Source organism: Oncorhynchus masou, chromosome 18 (genome assembly GCF_036934945.1).
Source record: "Oncorhynchus masou masou isolate Uvic2021 chromosome 18, UVic_Omas_1.1, whole genome shotgun sequence".
NCBI lineage: Eukaryota > Metazoa > Chordata > Actinopteri > Salmoniformes > Salmonidae > Oncorhynchus > Oncorhynchus masou.
This window is the reverse complement of record NC_088229.1, coordinates 48,895,381-48,913,253: the sequence shown is the minus strand read 5'-3', so window position 1 is coordinate 48,913,253 and position 17,873 is coordinate 48,895,381. Positions and strand designations below refer to the sequence as shown.

At 42.1% G+C, this 17,873-nt stretch overlaps 1 protein-coding gene across 2 annotated transcripts in view; it reads left to right on the top strand.

The window, feature by feature from the left end:
• Window positions 1-4,449: 4,449 nt before the first annotated feature.
• LOC135504730 (delta-1-pyrroline-5-carboxylate synthase-like) overlaps window positions 4,450-17,873 on the top strand; it is a 28,388-nt gene continuing 14,964 nt past the window's right edge. Inside the window, exons 1-14 of one of the 2 annotated variants that reach the window (XM_064923549.1) lie at window positions 4,450-4,578; window positions 5,924-6,034; window positions 6,387-6,538; window positions 6,786-6,935; window positions 7,033-7,137; window positions 7,857-8,009; window positions 8,396-8,486; window positions 8,580-8,704; window positions 9,016-9,160; window positions 9,440-9,513; window positions 9,673-9,772; window positions 9,915-10,135; window positions 12,095-12,232; window positions 12,577-12,772. In XM_064923549.1, the coding sequence (XP_064779621.1) occupies window positions 5,935-6,034; window positions 6,387-6,538; window positions 6,786-6,935; window positions 7,033-7,137; window positions 7,857-8,009; window positions 8,396-8,486; window positions 8,580-8,704; window positions 9,016-9,160; window positions 9,440-9,513; window positions 9,673-9,772; window positions 9,915-10,135; window positions 12,095-12,232; window positions 12,577-12,772 (1,750 nt within the window). In that variant the 5' untranslated portion in view covers window positions 4,450-4,578; window positions 5,924-5,934. Of the gene's footprint in view, window positions 4,579-5,923; window positions 6,035-6,386; window positions 6,539-6,785; window positions 6,936-7,032; window positions 7,138-7,856; window positions 8,016-8,395; window positions 8,487-8,579; window positions 8,705-9,015; window positions 9,161-9,439; window positions 9,514-9,672; window positions 9,773-9,914; window positions 10,136-12,094; window positions 12,233-12,576; window positions 12,773-17,873 lie in introns of both variants that reach the window. The other variant, XM_064923547.1, reaches the window with a different exon arrangement.

The window sequence follows — 17,873 nt, the reverse complement described above, 5'->3', positions numbered from 1 at the left end:
AATGCCAAGAGTGTGGAAAGCCGTCATCAAGGAAAAGGCTAGCTACTTTGAAGAATCACAAATATAAAATATATTTTGATTTGTTTAACGCTTTTTGGTTACTACATGATCTCCAGTGCACACCCACAGCCCGGGCGAACCTGGAGGGAGGAGACGGAGAGACAGACTGGTGCGTGGGGCTGCCACAGGACCCACCAGGCTGTCTCTCCATCTCCTCCGTCCAGGTTCGCCCGTCTGCCCTGAGCTGCCAGATCCGCCCGTCTGCCCTGAGTTGCCAGAGCCGCCCGTCTGTCCTGAGCCGCCCGTCTGTCCTGAGCTGCCAGAGCCGCCCGTCTGTCCTGAGCTGCCAGAGCCACCCGTCAGTCAGGAGCTGCCGGAGCCGCCCGTCAGTCAGGAGCTGCCAGAGCCGCCCGTCAGTCAGGAGCGGCCGGAGCCACCCATCAGTCAGGAGCGGCCGGAGCCGCCCGTCTGTCAGGAACTGCCGGAGCCGCCCGTCAGTCAGGAGCTGACGGAGCCGCTCGTCAGTCAGGAGCTGCCGGACCCGCCCTTCACTCCGGCTTGGCGGAGTCGCCCTTCAATACAGGACATCCTGTTGTCATTTTTTGTGTTAATTTCACTTGCAGAATCCTTCCAAGATTTAACCTACCAGAGGGAGACTGTCATGACTGTCCTGTGAGGATCCGAATGGGTCAGAGCAGCTGTGCAATGGATGACAGTAACCAGACTCTCTCTCACCCATAGAGGGGGAGAGGAGGGAGCTGGTGGAGGGTTGACACCTTCCGCCCTGTTGTAGATTAATTAAAGGAGAGGAAATCCAGAGAACATCCCTCTCCAAATCCACCCGAAACTCTAACACATTCTAAAGCGAATACTGGAACAATATTTCTAACATAACAATGTGGGGAATGGTCAGTGGTAATCTAAATAATAATAATGTCATATAGTTGTTATTTTGTGATGTCATTAAAGGTTATAAAGGAAATACTGTATATACAGTATACACTACATGTACAAAGTCTCCATCCTATACTTCGTATATGAAATATGAAAGATTTTCAAATTATTTTTGTTAAGATAAGAATGTGATTTTAAGGGATGATTTGTCTTCTATAAAATTTGCACAGTCGGTATCCAAGCCCCGAAAGACGTGAGAAGCTCGCCCCCCGAACAATCACAGTACGGCTGATAAGCTGTCCTTAGTTAAATATCTAGAAAAATTAATTTATGTAGGACCATTCTACTACTCTTCAAACCATCCTATTCTACTACTCTTCTCGAATCACCTTATTCTACTACTCGTATCACCAATGGGAACCGTCAACACCGCTGGCTAGCCTATCTTCCAAGGAGCATCTTCCAGAGTGAACAACAGTAGAAGACTGGGGAGGGGTGATCCCTTTTGGACAATCAGAGCCTTACAAGCGTGCCGCTGAAAGGCCCAACACCCTTCCTAAGGAGAGCTGGTTCCAACAGAGATCCACGGCGAACGAAGACATTTAATAGTACAGTGCCTTGCGAAAGTATTCGGCCTCCTTGAACTTTGCGACCTTTTGCCACATTTCAGGCTTCAAACATAAAGATATAAAACTGTATTTTTTTGTGAAGAATCAACAACAAGTGGGACACAATCATGAAGTGGAACGACATTTATTGGATATTTCAAACTTTTTTAACAAATCAAAAACTGAAAAATTGGGTGTGCAAAATTATTCAGCCCCCTTAAGTTAATACTTTGTAGCGCCACCTTTTGCTGCGATTACAGCTGTAAGTCGCTTGGGGTGTGTCTCTATCAGTTTTGCACATCGAGAGACTGAACATTTTTCCCATTCCTCCTTGCAAAACAGCTCGAGCTCAGTGAGGTTGGATGGAGAGCATTTGTGAACAGCAGTTTTCAGTTCTTTCCACAGATTCTCGATTGGATTCAGGTCTGGACTTTGACTTGGCCATTCTAACACCTGGATATGTTTATTTTTGAACCATTCCATTGTAGATTTTGCTTTATGTTTTGGATAATTGTCTTGTTGGAAGACAAATCTGCGTCCCAGTCTCAGGTCTTTTGCAGACTCCATCAGGTTTTCTTCCAGAATGGTCCTGTATTTGGCTCCATCCATCTTCCAATCAATTTTAACCATCTTCCCTGTCACTGCTGAAGAAAAGCAGGCCCAAACCATGATGCTGCCACCACCATGTTTGACAGTGGGGATGGTGTGTTCAGGGTGATGCGCTGTGTTGCTTTTACGCCAAACATAACGTTTTGCATTGTTGCCAAAAAGTTCAATTTTGGTTTCATCTGACCAGAGCACCTTCTTCCACATGTTTGGTGTGTCTCCCAGGTGGCTTGTGGCAAACTTTAAACGACACTTTTTATGGATATCTTTAAGAAATGGCTTTCTTCTTGCCACTCTTCCATAAAGGCCAGATTTGTGCAATATACGACTGATTGTTGTCCTATGGACAGAGTCTCCCACCTCAGCTGTAGATCTCTGCAGTTCATCCAGAGTGATCATGGGCCTTTTGGCTGCATCTCTGATCAGTCTTCTCCTTGTATGAGCTGAACGTTTAGAGGGACGGCCAGGTCTTGGTAGATTTGCAGTGGTCTGATACTCCTTCCATTTCAATATTATCGCTTGCACAGTGCTCCTTGGGATGTTTAAAGCTTGAGAAATCGTTTTGTATCCAAATCCGGCTTTAAACTTCTTCACAACAGTATCTCGGACCTGCCTGGTGTGTTCCTTGTTCTTCATGATGCTCTTCAAGGCACTGTAACTAGGCAAGTCAGTTAAGAACAAATTCTTATTTACAATGACGGCCTAGGAACCGTGGGTTAACTGCTTTGTTCAGGGGCAGAATTACATATTTTTACCTTGTCAGCTCAGGGATTCGATTGAGCATTCTTTTGGTTACTGGCCTAAAGCTCCAACCACTAGGCTACCTGCCCCCCCCCCCCATGCCTAGTGGGAAGGTTGCTGACTTTTTCTGTGGCTTAACCAACTAGGCTCGTAATTTAACAATTTTAGTTGTATTTATAGATGGCATACAAGCCTGTTACTAAGGAACATGAAAGTTCACATGTTCCACAAAGCATTTTTACAAAAAAACGCATTTCATTAAGTTAAAAAGGTTTTAGTTCAAATGGCTCTCCTGTGAAGTATTGACCCGTAACATACGCCTAGTTTCCTGAAACAAGTTACATTTTAGCCTACTCAACAACCTGACTCAAACAGAGAGCAATGACATTTATGTTAGCTAGCTGGCTAAGTCTATCCAGCACTCCAACTCTTCCAAGTCAAGGTAAGGCTTTTGGTTTTATTAATTTATTGCCTCTGGGGCTCATCTGTGTAAATGCTAAACTTCTTGCTTTACACTGTACTGCGTGATTTTACAAATGGAATAGACTGTGAGTTTACTAACACGTTAGTTCTAGTAGCTATGTGTTGACTATGACATTAGCTAATATGGTGATAACAATGTAGGCTGTGTGTAGATAATTTTTTCATCTGATCAGACCACTGTTGTGTTGTGCATTGAATTCCAAAAGTGAAGGGAAAATGTGAGAGGAGGAGAGCACGTAGATGTGATGGGTGATCAGGGGAGTGTTCATTCAGCCAATTCAGTTGAGAAATGTTTTTTTAAACGGAAGCAAATGGAGCGAAACTGGAATGGACCTACCTGAATTTGTCCAATAGTATCTCTCATTTTAGTTGCAAAACGTAACGTTTGGACTAATGATTACACCCTAGTTTAGCAAGATGTAGGCAAGAGTGTGCTAGGTGGTAACGACTGTTTCACTTTCTGTCACCTTGATTACTCCAATTTTTCTTTCGATCTATGCACCTACATTATAAACTTTAAGTTGTAGGCTCGGTTGTAGCAACCTCATGAGGGGTTATAGGGCAAATTCGAGTATCAGTAGCCTAAACCTATCAATGTTACATTGAGCTGGGTGATTGGAATATGATTGACAGTCATCCCATATGCTGTAATAGAAATAAGTCTGTGCTCATAAAAAATGTATCATCCACCCTAACCTTAAACGGCACAGACCACCACTGGATTCATCAAAAGACAGTAATTAGTTCATTTGAAAAACATCTATTGAAATGGCACTGTGGATGTATTAGACTTCAGAATTGCATTGGGGGCATACTCATATTGCAAGCTACTGTATGGATTTTTGGGTCCATTACATTTATTAGTTTACTCAGTGCTACACATAGAATACAATTCTAAAGACTACACAAATATTAGCGTCGTAGCTCTTATAACGGGACTTTAACCGTGAGAAATCACCTCACCATTCAGTCTTATCGGACATTCATATTGCTATGTACATCCTTTACTATGGCTCTTGGATGATTCTACATTTTTGTATCTGTTTGCATCACTTTCAATGGGGTACCTTTATTTTGAAAGCGAACCGCTGATTCACGGTTATGTTGTTCACAACACCACCCACACGTTTCGGGAACACGGTCTATGGCTGCCTGTGGATGTGGCAATCTGACGACGTGTCTTTGCTCAGCAGTTGTCAATTTTGCTGCAGCGGGAACCTTCGACTTTTATAAGTACTGACTGTTGGTGAGACATCTTTTGAATTAATTCTCTATTTAGTTTCTCTATTTGCCTACCTCAACGTTCGTCTATCGCTAGCTAGTCAGATCATAGCCTGCTGTAGCTAACGTCCGCTAGAAGCGGCCATATTGTAGTAACGTTAATCGCATATTTTGTCGTCCTCCCCAGTTTTCTCGTCATTAAGTAAAGTTGCTGAGGAAATCGAAACATTTGCAGATAAAGTGTTAAGTACGAACCGGTCAAGGGGTCACGTGTATTACTGGCTGGCCACATCAAGCCACGCGACGGTGGAGGTCTATGCCCAGCCTAGCTAGTCGTAGGATAAGCAGTGTGCACTGAATTTGCACTATTTCTGTAACTTCAGCTGTCAAACCTGAGTAAAAAAAAAAACACAACTAACTATACTGAACACAAATAAACGCAACAATTTCAAATAATTTAGTTAGTTCATATGAGGAAATAAGTCAATTGAAATGAATAAATTAGGCCCTAATCTATGGATTTCACATGACTGGGAATGCAGCTATGCATCTGGTCACAGACATACCTTTAAAAAAATGGGCCTCGGGTATTTCTATGCATTGATAAAATGCAATTGTGTCTGTAGTTTTAACCTACCTTATACCATTCATAACCCCACTGCCACCATGGTGCACTCTGTTCACAACGTTGACATCAGCAAACTGCTGGCCCATACATCATACATGTGGTCTGCGGTTCTGAGGCCGATTGGAGGTATTGCCAAATTTTCGAAAACACGGATGCGGCTATGGTAGAGAATTGAACATTCAATTGTCTGGCAACCGATCTGGTGGACATTCCTGCAATCATGCCAATTGCATGCTCCCTCAACTTGAGACATCTGTGGCTTTGTGTTGTATGATAAAACTGCATGTTTTAGTGGCCTTTTATTGTCCCAACACAAGAGGCACCTGTGTAATGCTCATGCTGTTTAATCATATTCTTGATATGCCGCTTGTCAGGTGGATTTATTATTTTGGAAAATGAGAAATGCTCATTAACAGGGATGTAAACAAATTTGTGCGCCAAATAAGCTTTATGTGCGAATGGACCATTTCTGGGATCTGATATTTCAGCTCATGAAACATGGGACCAAAACTTTGCATGTTGCATTTTATATTTTTGTTGTGTGTAGTATAGCTGGCTAACTTTGGTGCTTTAGACTGTTGACAACAATTGGTGCAAGCCGGTGCACCAAGCTATTTTCCACCAATTAATCTACAACGAGACAATTTGGTTTAGCTTACTCTCAAGCAGATGTACACCTGTATTTCAGCCTAAAGGATGCCCACTTTATTTTGATTTATAAATAGCTGTGTACTGTCCTCAGACCACATTGCCATGATGTTGCAGAGGCTGGCCTTGTGTTCCAGTCTACGTTCCAGGAGCCTGCAAGCAAATGTTTGCCCACGCTTTGCCAGGGCAGTGTCCCAAACCAAGTGTAAGTAGCCAACCCCATTCCACCATTCCAAAACACACTGCACTGGTGCACCCCACTACAGATGGCACTTAACACACCTCTTTGGCAGTCTGATGTATGCCCATATAATAGCCTAACATATGCTGTTGTCAGACAACCCAAGGCTTACGACGAGAACTGCTTTTCAGTACGTTTTGGATAAAGTTATTTTGGGTCATGTTCAGTAGGCATGAAATGGAAGCAAACAAGTTAAATATGAGGGTACTGTCTGAACTAAAACTTTCATTTTTGTTTTTCGTTGCGTAATGTTTTGCTACGGTGTACTCTAATGAACATGACTGGTGTTAAATTAATGTCCTGTTATCTGTTGCAGTCCCTGTCACCCATTCTCCTGGGAAGTCAGCTGCGCACCGCAGTGAGCTCAGACAGGCCAAGCGCATTGTGGTGAAATTGGGCAGTGCTGTGGTGACGCGGGGAGATGAGTGTGGCTTGGCCCTCGGGCGTCTCGCCTCCATTGTGGAGCAGGTGAGGTCACAACCCGGTCAATAATTATATAAGTTGTAATGACCAGGAACTACTAATGAGAACCAGAAATAATGTAGAAATAGAAGACGCCAGAATATTGAAATTGAAGACTGGCATTGAACGGTATCTTCTAGAATTTAAGGGGAGAAACTGCTGAGGTAATGTTCAGTTACATTTTTGGTGGGTCTTTAGAGAACACTTACACTAAGTGGTGTGTAACAAGAGCTCATTGTTGTCTGTCCCTTAGGTGGCCGTGCTGCAGAACCAAGGCAGGGAGATGATGATTGTCACCAGTGGGGCCGTTGCTTTCGGAAGGCAGAGACTGAGACACGAGATCCTGCTATCTCAGAGCGTCAGACAAGCCTTGCACTCTGGACAGAACCAACTCAAAGAAATGGTATACCAAATCTCCTCACAACAGATTGGATGACAATAGATCAATAACTATTGGCATATTGGCTTTTACTAATGATTTCTATTTCTCTGCGCTTCAGTCACTTCCAGTTCTGGAGGCCCGGGCGTGTGCAGCTGCAGGACAGAGTGGCTTGATGGCTCTGTATGAAGCTATGTTCACCCAGTACAGCACCTGCACTGCACAGGTACAAACACACTTACAAAATAATTACTATATCATTCTTTGCAGATGGAATTGCATAGTGTCTGATGTCACTACATTCATGTCTTGTTTTTCTATTCCTTTTCTTAGCCAAAGTTGTATTGTCAAATCAAATGTTATTTGTCACATGCTCCGAATGCAAAAAATGTAGAACTTACAGTGAAATGCTTACTTACGAACCCCTAACCAACAATGCAGTTTTAAAAAATGCAGATAAGAAATAAAAGTAACAAGTAATTAAAGAGCAGTGGTAAAATAACAATAGCGAGACTATATATACATGGGGGGTACCGGTATAGAGTCAATGTGTGGGGGCACCGGTTAGTTGAGGTATTTTGTACATTTAAGTAGAGTTATTAAAGTGACTATGCATAGATGGTAACAACAGATTAGCAGTTGTGTAAAGGAGGGGGGCAATGCAAATAGACTGGGTAGCCATTTGATTAGATGTTCAGGAGTCTAATGGCTTGGGGGTAGAAGTTGTTTAGAAGCCTCTTGGACCTAGACTTGGCGCTCCGGTACTGCTTGCGTGCCGTAGCAGAGAACAATCTGACAAGGGTGGTTGGAGTCTTTGACAATTTTTAGGGCCTTCCCGTGACACCGCCTGGTATAGAGGTCTTGGATGGTAGGAAGCTTGGCCCCAATTACTATATGCCTACGTTAAACCCTCATACTGAGATCTTTCGTATGCCTCTTCAATAGATCCTTGTGACGAACCTCGACTTCCACGATGAGCAGAAGCGTCGCAACCTGAACAGCACCCTCCACGAGCTGCTGCGCATGAACATAGTGCCCATCATCAACACCAATGACGCAGTTGTACCGCCCCCTGTTCCAAACAGTGACCTTCAGGGGGTAAATGTGGGTACTTTGTGAAGGACATGCTGGGAATGCGTAGTGTGGTTGTGATGGTTTATTACATAAGGCATATATTGTCTTTTTACTTTCTCCACCCACACAAATGTTTCATTTTGGTTTAGCATTTGTTTGAAAATATATGTAATTAGCTTTGACGATTTCTACTTTTATTAGTACTGCTTCATACATCTGAGTGGCGAATCTGGACTTCCACTTAGTCTTCCATTGATGCCAATGCAAACCTAAGTGAAAACTTGGCTAATGTGGAAGTTAGTATATGACATGGCTAGGGTACATTGCATAGTTATGATACATGGCTATGATGAGCTGTTTGCATGTATTAAATGGGGTCATGCTTTTTTATGTTTTTCTTGCATTTTTAGGTAATACACATCAAGGATAATGACAGCTTGGCTGCAAGACTGGCTGTTGAAATGAAAGCAGACCTTCTTATTGCTCTATCTGATGTTGAAGGTATGTAATGCATTTCGAAATTAGCTACGTTGTTGTTAATTTACTCTCAGCTAAAATAAAAAGTATTTGCGTTGACCATGTTGTATCCCACAGGATTGTATGACAGCCCCCCAGGAACAGATGACGCTAAACTCATCGATATCTTCTACCCCGGAGACCAGCAGTCTATCAGATATGGCTCAAAGTCCAAAGTGGGCATTGGGGGCATGGAGGCAAAGGTTAGTGGCAAGCAACCACCATCTACACTCCAAGTGTTAAAATAATGTGGTTGGCCGTTTGAAAGAAGGTTTAATCAATCAATCAATTTAATTTATAAAACGCTTTACATCAGCAGTTGTCACAAGTGCTTTTACAGTAACTCGGATTAAGGCCCTAAAGTCAAAAGCAAGCAGAAAGAAAGAGGGAAGGAAATACTCCCTAAATAGAAGAAACCTAGGGAGGAACCAGGGCCAGATGGGGGACACACCCTCCACAGGCTGTACGGGGTATGTTTCATTGTAAATGTTTATTAGAACCATGTCTCACCCAGGTGAAGTCTGCTCTGTGGGCGCTTCAGGGTGGCACGTCGGTCGTCATTGCCAATGGCACCGACCCCAAAGTCACGGGCCACGTCATCACAGACATAGTGGAGGGAAAGAAAGTGGGCACATTCTTCTCTGAGGTCAAGCCTGCTGGTGAGTCACTGATACCTTTGTAGAGAAATAAACTCCAACCTACAGTAGATTAGAAGCAGTAGTTACACTCATAAATAAACTACATTTTTTGTAAAAATGCAGTTCATTACAATTCATGAGCATTTGTAACATTTATAATAATGTATAAAGAATTTATAAGCATTTCAAAAAGCATTTATAATGGCTCATGTATGAAAATGGTTATAAAGAGTCACTGAAACAGTTAAGTTGGTGAGATGCCCCACTCAGGTTCATGTTGTTGTGGGATGTGACACACAGGTCCCACTGTGGAGCAGCAGACAGAAATGGCCAGGCAGGCAGGCAGGACTCTGGCCACTCTTCACCCAGATGAGGTGAGCGTTCCCTTTTTACCCTTTTCACACTACAGAGCTGTGCCGAGCTATACTGACTGGCCTGGTTACAGAGTGCCCATCTGAGCTGATGTGTTATCTATCTCTGCTGTACTTTAGTCATCTTTTTAAGACGGTCTGTATTCATTCACACTCAACCAGAGAGGAGAGATAATTTGCCGTCTGGCTGATCTGCTGACAGAGAAGAAGGATGAGATCCTCAGTGCCAACAAGAGAGACATGGAGACTGCAGCATCATCAGGTACTCAATGTAGCTTCATCAGGTCACAATGGCCTCACAAATTAGGATCATACCAGATATTGTTAATATTGCTGTCTGTCGATCAGCAATTGATAAAAGACATAAGAATGTTGGTGTTATATTTTAGTGTGATTCCCCCTAGGCCGTCTCTCCCAACCCCTGCTGGCAAGGTTGAGTCTGTCCACATCGAAGCTGAACAGCCTAGCCATAGGCCTGCGTCAGATTGCTGTATCGTCCAGGGACAGCGTGGGGCAGGTGCTCCGCAGGACCAGAGTCGCCAACAACCTGGAGCTCGAACAGATCACTGTGCCCATCGGAGTCCTGCTGGTCATCTTTGAGTCCCGACCCGACTGCCTTCCTCAGGTCAGTCACCTGATGGTGGCCATGCTGCTAAACCACAAGGCTCATCCTGGGTCCAATCCCAAATGGACCCCCAGACCCTTCACCCTAGGCACTTGTGGAGATCTGAGAGGATTTGATTGGAAAATAAGCAATATGGTGAAACTTTAACATCGCTTCACCTTGCTCTCTAATAGGCTATTACCATATTGTTTACATTTGTCAAATCCTCTCTAATTTATTAGTTATCTAAACATTTGTTTTACTTTACCCCCTTTTTCTTAACCCCCTTTGTCTACTTGGTAGTTACGATCTTGTCTCATCGCTGCATGTCCCCTACGGACTCGGGAGAGGCGACGGTCGAGAGACATGTCTTCCGAAACACACCCCTGCCAAGCCGCACTGCTTCTTGACACACTGCTCGCTTAAATTCTGCGACTATCAAACCCGGATCCGGGAGCGTAATCATAGCCTCAAACTAATTAGCATAACGCAGCGGACATAAATCTTCCTACAAAATCTTCCTATTCATGAAAATCACAAATTAAATGTATTGAGACACAGCTTAGCCTTTTGTTAGTCACACTGTAATCTAAGATTTTCAAAATATGCTTTACAGCCAACGCTAGACAAGCATTTGTGTAAGTTTATCATGGCATAATGCTATGCTAGGCTCTGCTGGCAGCAGGCAACATTTTCACGAAAATAAGAAAAGCAATCAAATTAAATGATTTACCTTTGAAGAACTTCGGATGTTTTCACTCAGGAGACTCCCAGTTAGATAGCAAATGTTCCTTTTTTCCAGAAATATTATTTTTGTAGGTGAAATAGCTCCCGTTTTTTCTTCACGTTTGGCTGAGAAATCGACTGGAAAATGCGGTCACTACTACGCCAAACTTTTTTCCAAATTAGCTCCATAATATCGACAGAAACATGGCAAACGTTGTTTAGAATCAATCCTCAAGGTGTTTTTCACAACAATTCGATAATATATCTGTCGGGACAATTGGTTTCTCATAAGAAGCGATTGGAAAAATGGCTACTTGTGTACTTTACGCACGATTTTCTGCAGGAGCCATCATGTGACCACTTGCTAAATGTGGTCCCTTACGGCTATTCTTCAACATAAATGCGTAAAAAGACGTCACAATGCTGTAGACACCTTGGGGAATACGTAGAAAACGTAAGCTCATTCGTAGCTCATTCACAGCCATATAAGGAGTCATTGGCATGAGGCGGTTTCAAAAAAGGCAGCACTTCCTGATTGGATTTTTATCTGGGTTTCGCCTATAACATCAGTTCTGTTGCACTCACAGACAATATCTTTGCAGTTTTGGAAACGTCAGTGTTTTCTATCCAAAGCTGTCAATTATATGCATAGTCGAGCATCTTTTCGTGACAAAATATCTTGTTTAAAACGGGAACGTTTTTTTATCCAAAAATGAAAATACTGCCCCCTAGTTACAAATTAACCCCGCAGCCAGCCGCACCAATGTGTCGGAGGAAACACTATCCAACTGACGACCGGATTCAGCTTGCAGGCTCCCGGCCCGCAACAAGCAGTTGCTATCCCCGCAATAACATCTGCTAAATATGTGTATGTGACCAATAAAATTTGATTTGATTGAGAGCACGATGACACAAGGAAATCGCGGCCGGCATGACCATCCCTTAACCCGGATGATGCTGGGCCAATTGTGAGCTGCCCCATGGGTGCCACGGTTACAGATTTTAAGTACACAGGACATATGGTCTAAGGGATCGAACCCGAGGCTGTAGTGGCACATCAGCACTGCAAAAGTGCCTTAGACCACTGCACCACTCGGGAGGCCTCAAATCCTCTCAGATTTACACAGATTTTAAGTACACAGGACATATGGTCTAAGGGTTTATTTGAGATTCCACCCTATTGTCTTTTATTTTCAGAGACATGATAGTACTGATGTGTGACTGAAGTGTCGTATGGACTTGTACCAAATACAGGTGTCAGCTCTGGCTATTGCCAGTGGAAATGCTCTGTTACTGAAGGGTGGAAAAGAAGCGGCCAACACCAACCGTATCTTGCATCAGCTGACCCAGGAGGCGCTCTCTATCCACGGGGTGAAGGATGCTATTCAGCTGGTAAGAGCTTGATCCAAATCAATGGGACATTTGAGGCAGGATTTGAGTTTTAGGTTAAGCCTAACACTGTTATTAGATACACTTACTTTACAGATAGGAGAAATCATTTGTTTGGTGTGAACAACGGTACATTTGTACTGTAGGTCAGGGCTGGAGTAAATTTAATTAATTTAATTCAGTCATTTTAGGACGTAAACTGAAATTCACATTTTCCTCAATCCTTCTCTATGAGAAGATAATTGGAATTGACTTAATTAAAATGGAATCGACCCCAGCCCTGTTGCAGGTACATATGATTTTAGTTTGCATCATAGTAAAGTATGTTATTAACTTGTGTGCTGTAGGTGAGTACCCGTGAGGAGGTGGAGGACCTGTGTAGACTAGATAAGATGATAGACCTGATCATCCCTCGAGGCTCGTCCCAGCTGGTCAGAGACATCCAGAGAGCTGCCAAGGGCATCCCTGTGCTGGGACACAGTGAGGGCATCTGCCATGTCTACATCGACTCTGAGGCCTGCATCGAAAAGGCTATTGACATCAGTGAGTGCTTCATTACCTCATTCAAGCAACTTATGGTGAAGCTATCTTGTGGATGTCATGAACTGTCAGTCCTTGAGTCTAGGGCACGTGTCAAACTCGTTCTGCAGAAGGCAGTGTCTGACAGTTTTCGCTCCTCCCTTGTACTTGATTGATGAATTAAGGTCATGATTGCTAAGGAACTCCCCTCAGCTGGTTGTCTAGGTCTTAAAAACCAAAAACCAGCAGACTGCTTTAGTTTACATTTAAATTATGTACTCATTCATACACCCAGTCAGTGGTTCCCAAGCTTTTTATAGTCCCGTACCCCTTCAAACATTCAACCTCCAGCTGCGTACCCCCTCTAGCATCAGGGTCAGCGCGCTCTCAAATGTTGTTTTTTCCCGCTATTGTAAGCCTGCCACACACACTACGATACATTTATTAAATATGAGAATGAGTGAGTTTTTGTCACAATCTGGCTCATGGGAAGTGACAAAGAGCTCTTATAGGACCAGGGCACAAATAATAATATAATGATCATTTTGTTCTTTATTTAGCCATCTTACATATAAAACCTTATTATTCACAATTTGAGGAACAAACTCACCACAGGTTAATGAGAAGGGTGTGCTTGAAAGGATGCACATTCAGTTGAAGTAGGAAGTTTACATACACCTTAGAAAAATATATTTTAAACAATTCCTGACATTTAATCCTAGTAAAAATTCCCTGTCTTAGGTCAGTTAGGATCACCACTATTTTAAGAATGTGAAATGTCAGAATAATGGTAGAGAGAAGGGTCTATTTCAGCTTTTATTTCTTTCATCACATTCCCAGTGAGGCAGAAGTTTATATACTCAATTAGTATTTGGTAGCATTGCCTTTAAATTGTTGAACTTGGGTCAAACTTTTCAAGTAGGCTTCCACAAGCTTCCCAGAATAAGTTGGGTGAATTTTGGCCCATTCCTCCTGACAGAGCTGGAGTAACTGAGTCAGGTTTGTAGGCCTCCTTGCTCGCACACACTTTCTGAGTTCTGCCCACAAATGTTCTATAGGATTGAGGTTAGGGCTTTGTGATGGCCTCTCCAATACCTTGACTTTGTTGTCCTTAACTTCTTGCGTCGAGCAATCCCGGATCCGGGATCCTATTTATAGCCTCAAGCTCATTAGCATAACGCAACGTTAACTATTCATGAAAATCGCAAATGAAATAAATATATTTGCTCTCAAGCTTAGACTTTTGTTAACAACACTGTCATCTCAGATTTTCAAAATATGCTTTTCAACCATAGCAAAACAAGCATTTGTGTAAGAGTATTGATAGCTAGCGTAGCATTTAGCGTAGCATTTAGCGGGCAACATTTTCAAAAAAACAGAAAAGCATTCAAATAAAATCATTTACCTTTGAAGATCTTCAGATGTTTTCAATGAGGAGACTCTCAGTTACATAGCAAATGTTCAGTTTTTCCTGAAATATTCTTTGTGTAGGAAAAATCGCTCCGTTATGTACATCACGTTTGGGTACCAAAAAACCCCGAAAATTCAGTCATCAAAACGGCGAACTTTTTTCCAAATTAACTCCATAATATCGACTGAAACACGGCAAACACTGTTTAGAATCAATCCTCAAGGTGTTTTTCACATATCTCTTCATTGATATATCGTTCGTGGAAGTCTACTTTCTCCTCTGAATCCCATGGAAAAATACTTGCAGCTGAAGATGACGCACCAATTTCGACGGAGGACACCGGGCGGACACCTGGCAAATGTAGTCTCTTATGGTCAATCTTCCAATGATATACCTACAAATACGTCACAATGCTGCAGACACTTTGGGGAAACGGCAGAAATTGTGGGCTCATTCCTGTCGCATTCACAGCCATATAAGGAGACATTGGAAAACAGAGCTTCAAAAATTTTGCTAATTTCCTGTTTGAAGTTTCATCTTGGTTTCGCCTGTAGCATCAGTTCTGCGGCACTCACAGATAATATCTTTGCAGTTTTGGAAACGTCAGAGTGTTTTCTTTCCAAAGCTGTCAATTATATGCATAGTCGAGCATCTTTTTGTGACGGGCACGTTTTTTTTATCCAATAATGAAATGGCGCCCCTATATATATTCAAGAGGTTAAGCCATTTTTCCACAACTTGCTTGGGGTCATTGTCCGTTTGGAAGACCCATTTGCGACCAAGCTTTAACTTCCTGACTGATATCTTGAGATGTTGCTTCAATATGTCCACATAATTTTCCATACCTCATGATGCCATCTTTTTGTGAAGCAAAGCACCCCCACAATATGATGCTGCCACCTCCGTGCTTCACTGTTGGGAAGGTGTTCGTTGGCTTGCAAGCATCCCCCTTTTTCCTCCAAACATAACGATGGTCATTATGGCCAAATAGTTTTTTTGTTTTGTTTCATCGGACCGGAGGACATTTATCCAAAAAGTACGATCTTGGTTCCCATGTGCAGTTGCAAACCGTAGTCTGGCTTTTTCATGGTGGTTTTGGATCAGTGGCTTCTTCCTTGCTGGGCTGCATTTCAGGTTATGTCGATGTAGGACTCGTTTTACTGTGGATATAGATACTTTTGTACCTGTTTCCTCCAGCATCTTCACAAGGTCCTTTTGCTGTTTTCTGGGATTGATTTGCACATTTCGCACCAAAGTACGTTCATCTCTAGGAGACAGAACGCATGGTATGACAGCTGCATGGTCCCATGGTGTTTATACTTGCGTACAATTTTTTGTACAGATGAACGTGGTACCTTCAAGCATTTGGAAATTGCTCCCAAGGATGAACCAGACTTGTTGAAGTCTACACATTTTTCTGAGGTCTTGGCTGATTTCTATTGATTTCCCCATGATGTCAAGCAAAGAGGCACTGAGTTTCAAGGTAGACCTTGAAATACATCCACAGGTACACCTCCAATTGACTCAAATGATGTCAATTAGCCTATCAGAAGCTTCTAAAGCCATGACATAATTTTCTGGAATTTTCCAAGCTGTTTAAAGGCACAATCAACTTGGTGTATGTAAACTTCTGACCCACTGGAATTGTGATACAGTGAAATAATCTGTCTGTAAACAATTGTTGGAAAAATGACTTGTCATGCACAAAGTAGATGTACAATCCGACTTGCCAAAACCATAGTTTGTTAACAAGAAGTGGTTGAAAAACGATTTTTTATGACTCAAATAGAGGTCGACCGATTTATGATTTTTCAACGTTAATTATTGGAGGACCAAAGAAAGCCGATACCGATTAATCGGATGCTTTTTATTTATATATATTTGTAATAATGACAATTACAACAATTCTGAATGAAAACTTATTTTAACTTAATATAATACATAAAAATCAATTTAGTCTCAAATAAATATTGAAACATGTTCAATTTGGTTTAAATAATGCAAAAACACAGTGTTGGAGAAGAAAGTATGAAATCTGGTGGTTCCTTTTAACATGAGTCTTCAATATTCCCAGTTAAGACGTTTTAGGTTGTAGTTATTATAGGACTATTTCTCTACCATTTGCATTTCATATACCTTTGACTATTGACATTCTTATAGGCACTATAGTATTGCCAGCCTAATCTTCGGAGTTGATAGGCTTGAAGTCATAAACAGCGCTGTACTTTAAGCATTGCGAAGAGCAGCTGGCAAACGCAGGAAAGTGCTGTTTGAATGAATGCACACGAGCCTGCTGCTGCCTACCACCACTCAGGCTGCTCTATCAATATCAAATCATAGACTTAATTATAATAAACACACAGAAATAAGAGGCGTAGGTCATTAATATGGTCAAATCTGGAAACTATCATTTAGAAAACAAAACGTTTATACTTTCAGTGAAATACGGAACCGTTCCAAATATTGTTGTTACATTGAAGGTTGTGCAATGTTATGTAATGTCATAATTATGTAAAATCTGGCAAATTATTTACGGTCTTTGTTAGGAAGAAATGGTCTTCACACAGTTCAACGAGCCAGGCGCCTCAAACTGCTGCATATACCCTGACTCTGCTTGCACAGAACGCAAGAGAAGTGACACAATTTCCCTAGTTATTATTGCCTGCTATCATGAATTTCTTTTAGCTAAATATGCGGGATTAAAAAATATTTACTTTTGTATTGATTTTAAGAAAGGCATTGATATTTATGGTTAGGTACATTGGTGCAACGACATTGCTTTTTTCACGAATGTGCTTGTTAAATCATCACCCGTTTGGTGAAGTAGGCTGTGATTTGATGATAAATTAACAGGCACCGCATTGATGATTTTGCAATTCATTACAAGCTAGTTAAACTAGTAATATCATAAACCATGTGTAGTTAACCAGTGATTGTTAAGATTGATTGTTTTTTAAAAGTTAAGTTTAATGCTAGCTAGCAACTTACCATGGCTCCTTGCTGCACTCGCATAACTGGTGGTCAGCGTGTGCAATGTAATCGGCCATCATCAGCGTCCAAAAATGCCGTTTACCGATTGTTATGAAAACTTTAAATCGGCCATGCTGATCGGTCGACCTCTACACTCCAACATAAGTGTATGTAAATTTCCGACTTCAAGTTTAACTCTGCAATGTTGGGTTGTATCGATTTCCCCACACAATCTGTGCCTGTATTTAGTTTTCATGCTAGTGAGGGCCGAGAATCCACTCTCACATAGGTACGTGGTTGCAAAGGGCATCAGTGTCTTAACAGCGTGATTTGCCATGGCAGGATACTCTGAGAGCAGCCCAATCCAGAAATCTGGCAGTGGCTTCTGATTTTAAATTCAATTTTCACAGAACCGCTTGTTGCAATTTCCATGAGGCTTTCTTGTTGAGATATCGGTAAGTGGACTGGAGGCAGGGCATGAAAGAGATCACGAATCCAGTTTTGTGTCGTCCGTTTCGCTATATCACATATGAATTTTCTGTGAGCTTGAGTTAATTTACACACAAAAAATCATGCAATGATGGAAAGACCTGTGTTGTCCTTGTTAATGCAGACAGAAAAGCGCTCCATCTTCTTAACCTGTTACGGCTAGACATTCTGCTAGCGGAACCCCTCGACAACATCCGGTGAAATGGCAGAGCGCCAAATTCAATTTAAATTACTATAAATATTAAACTTTCATGA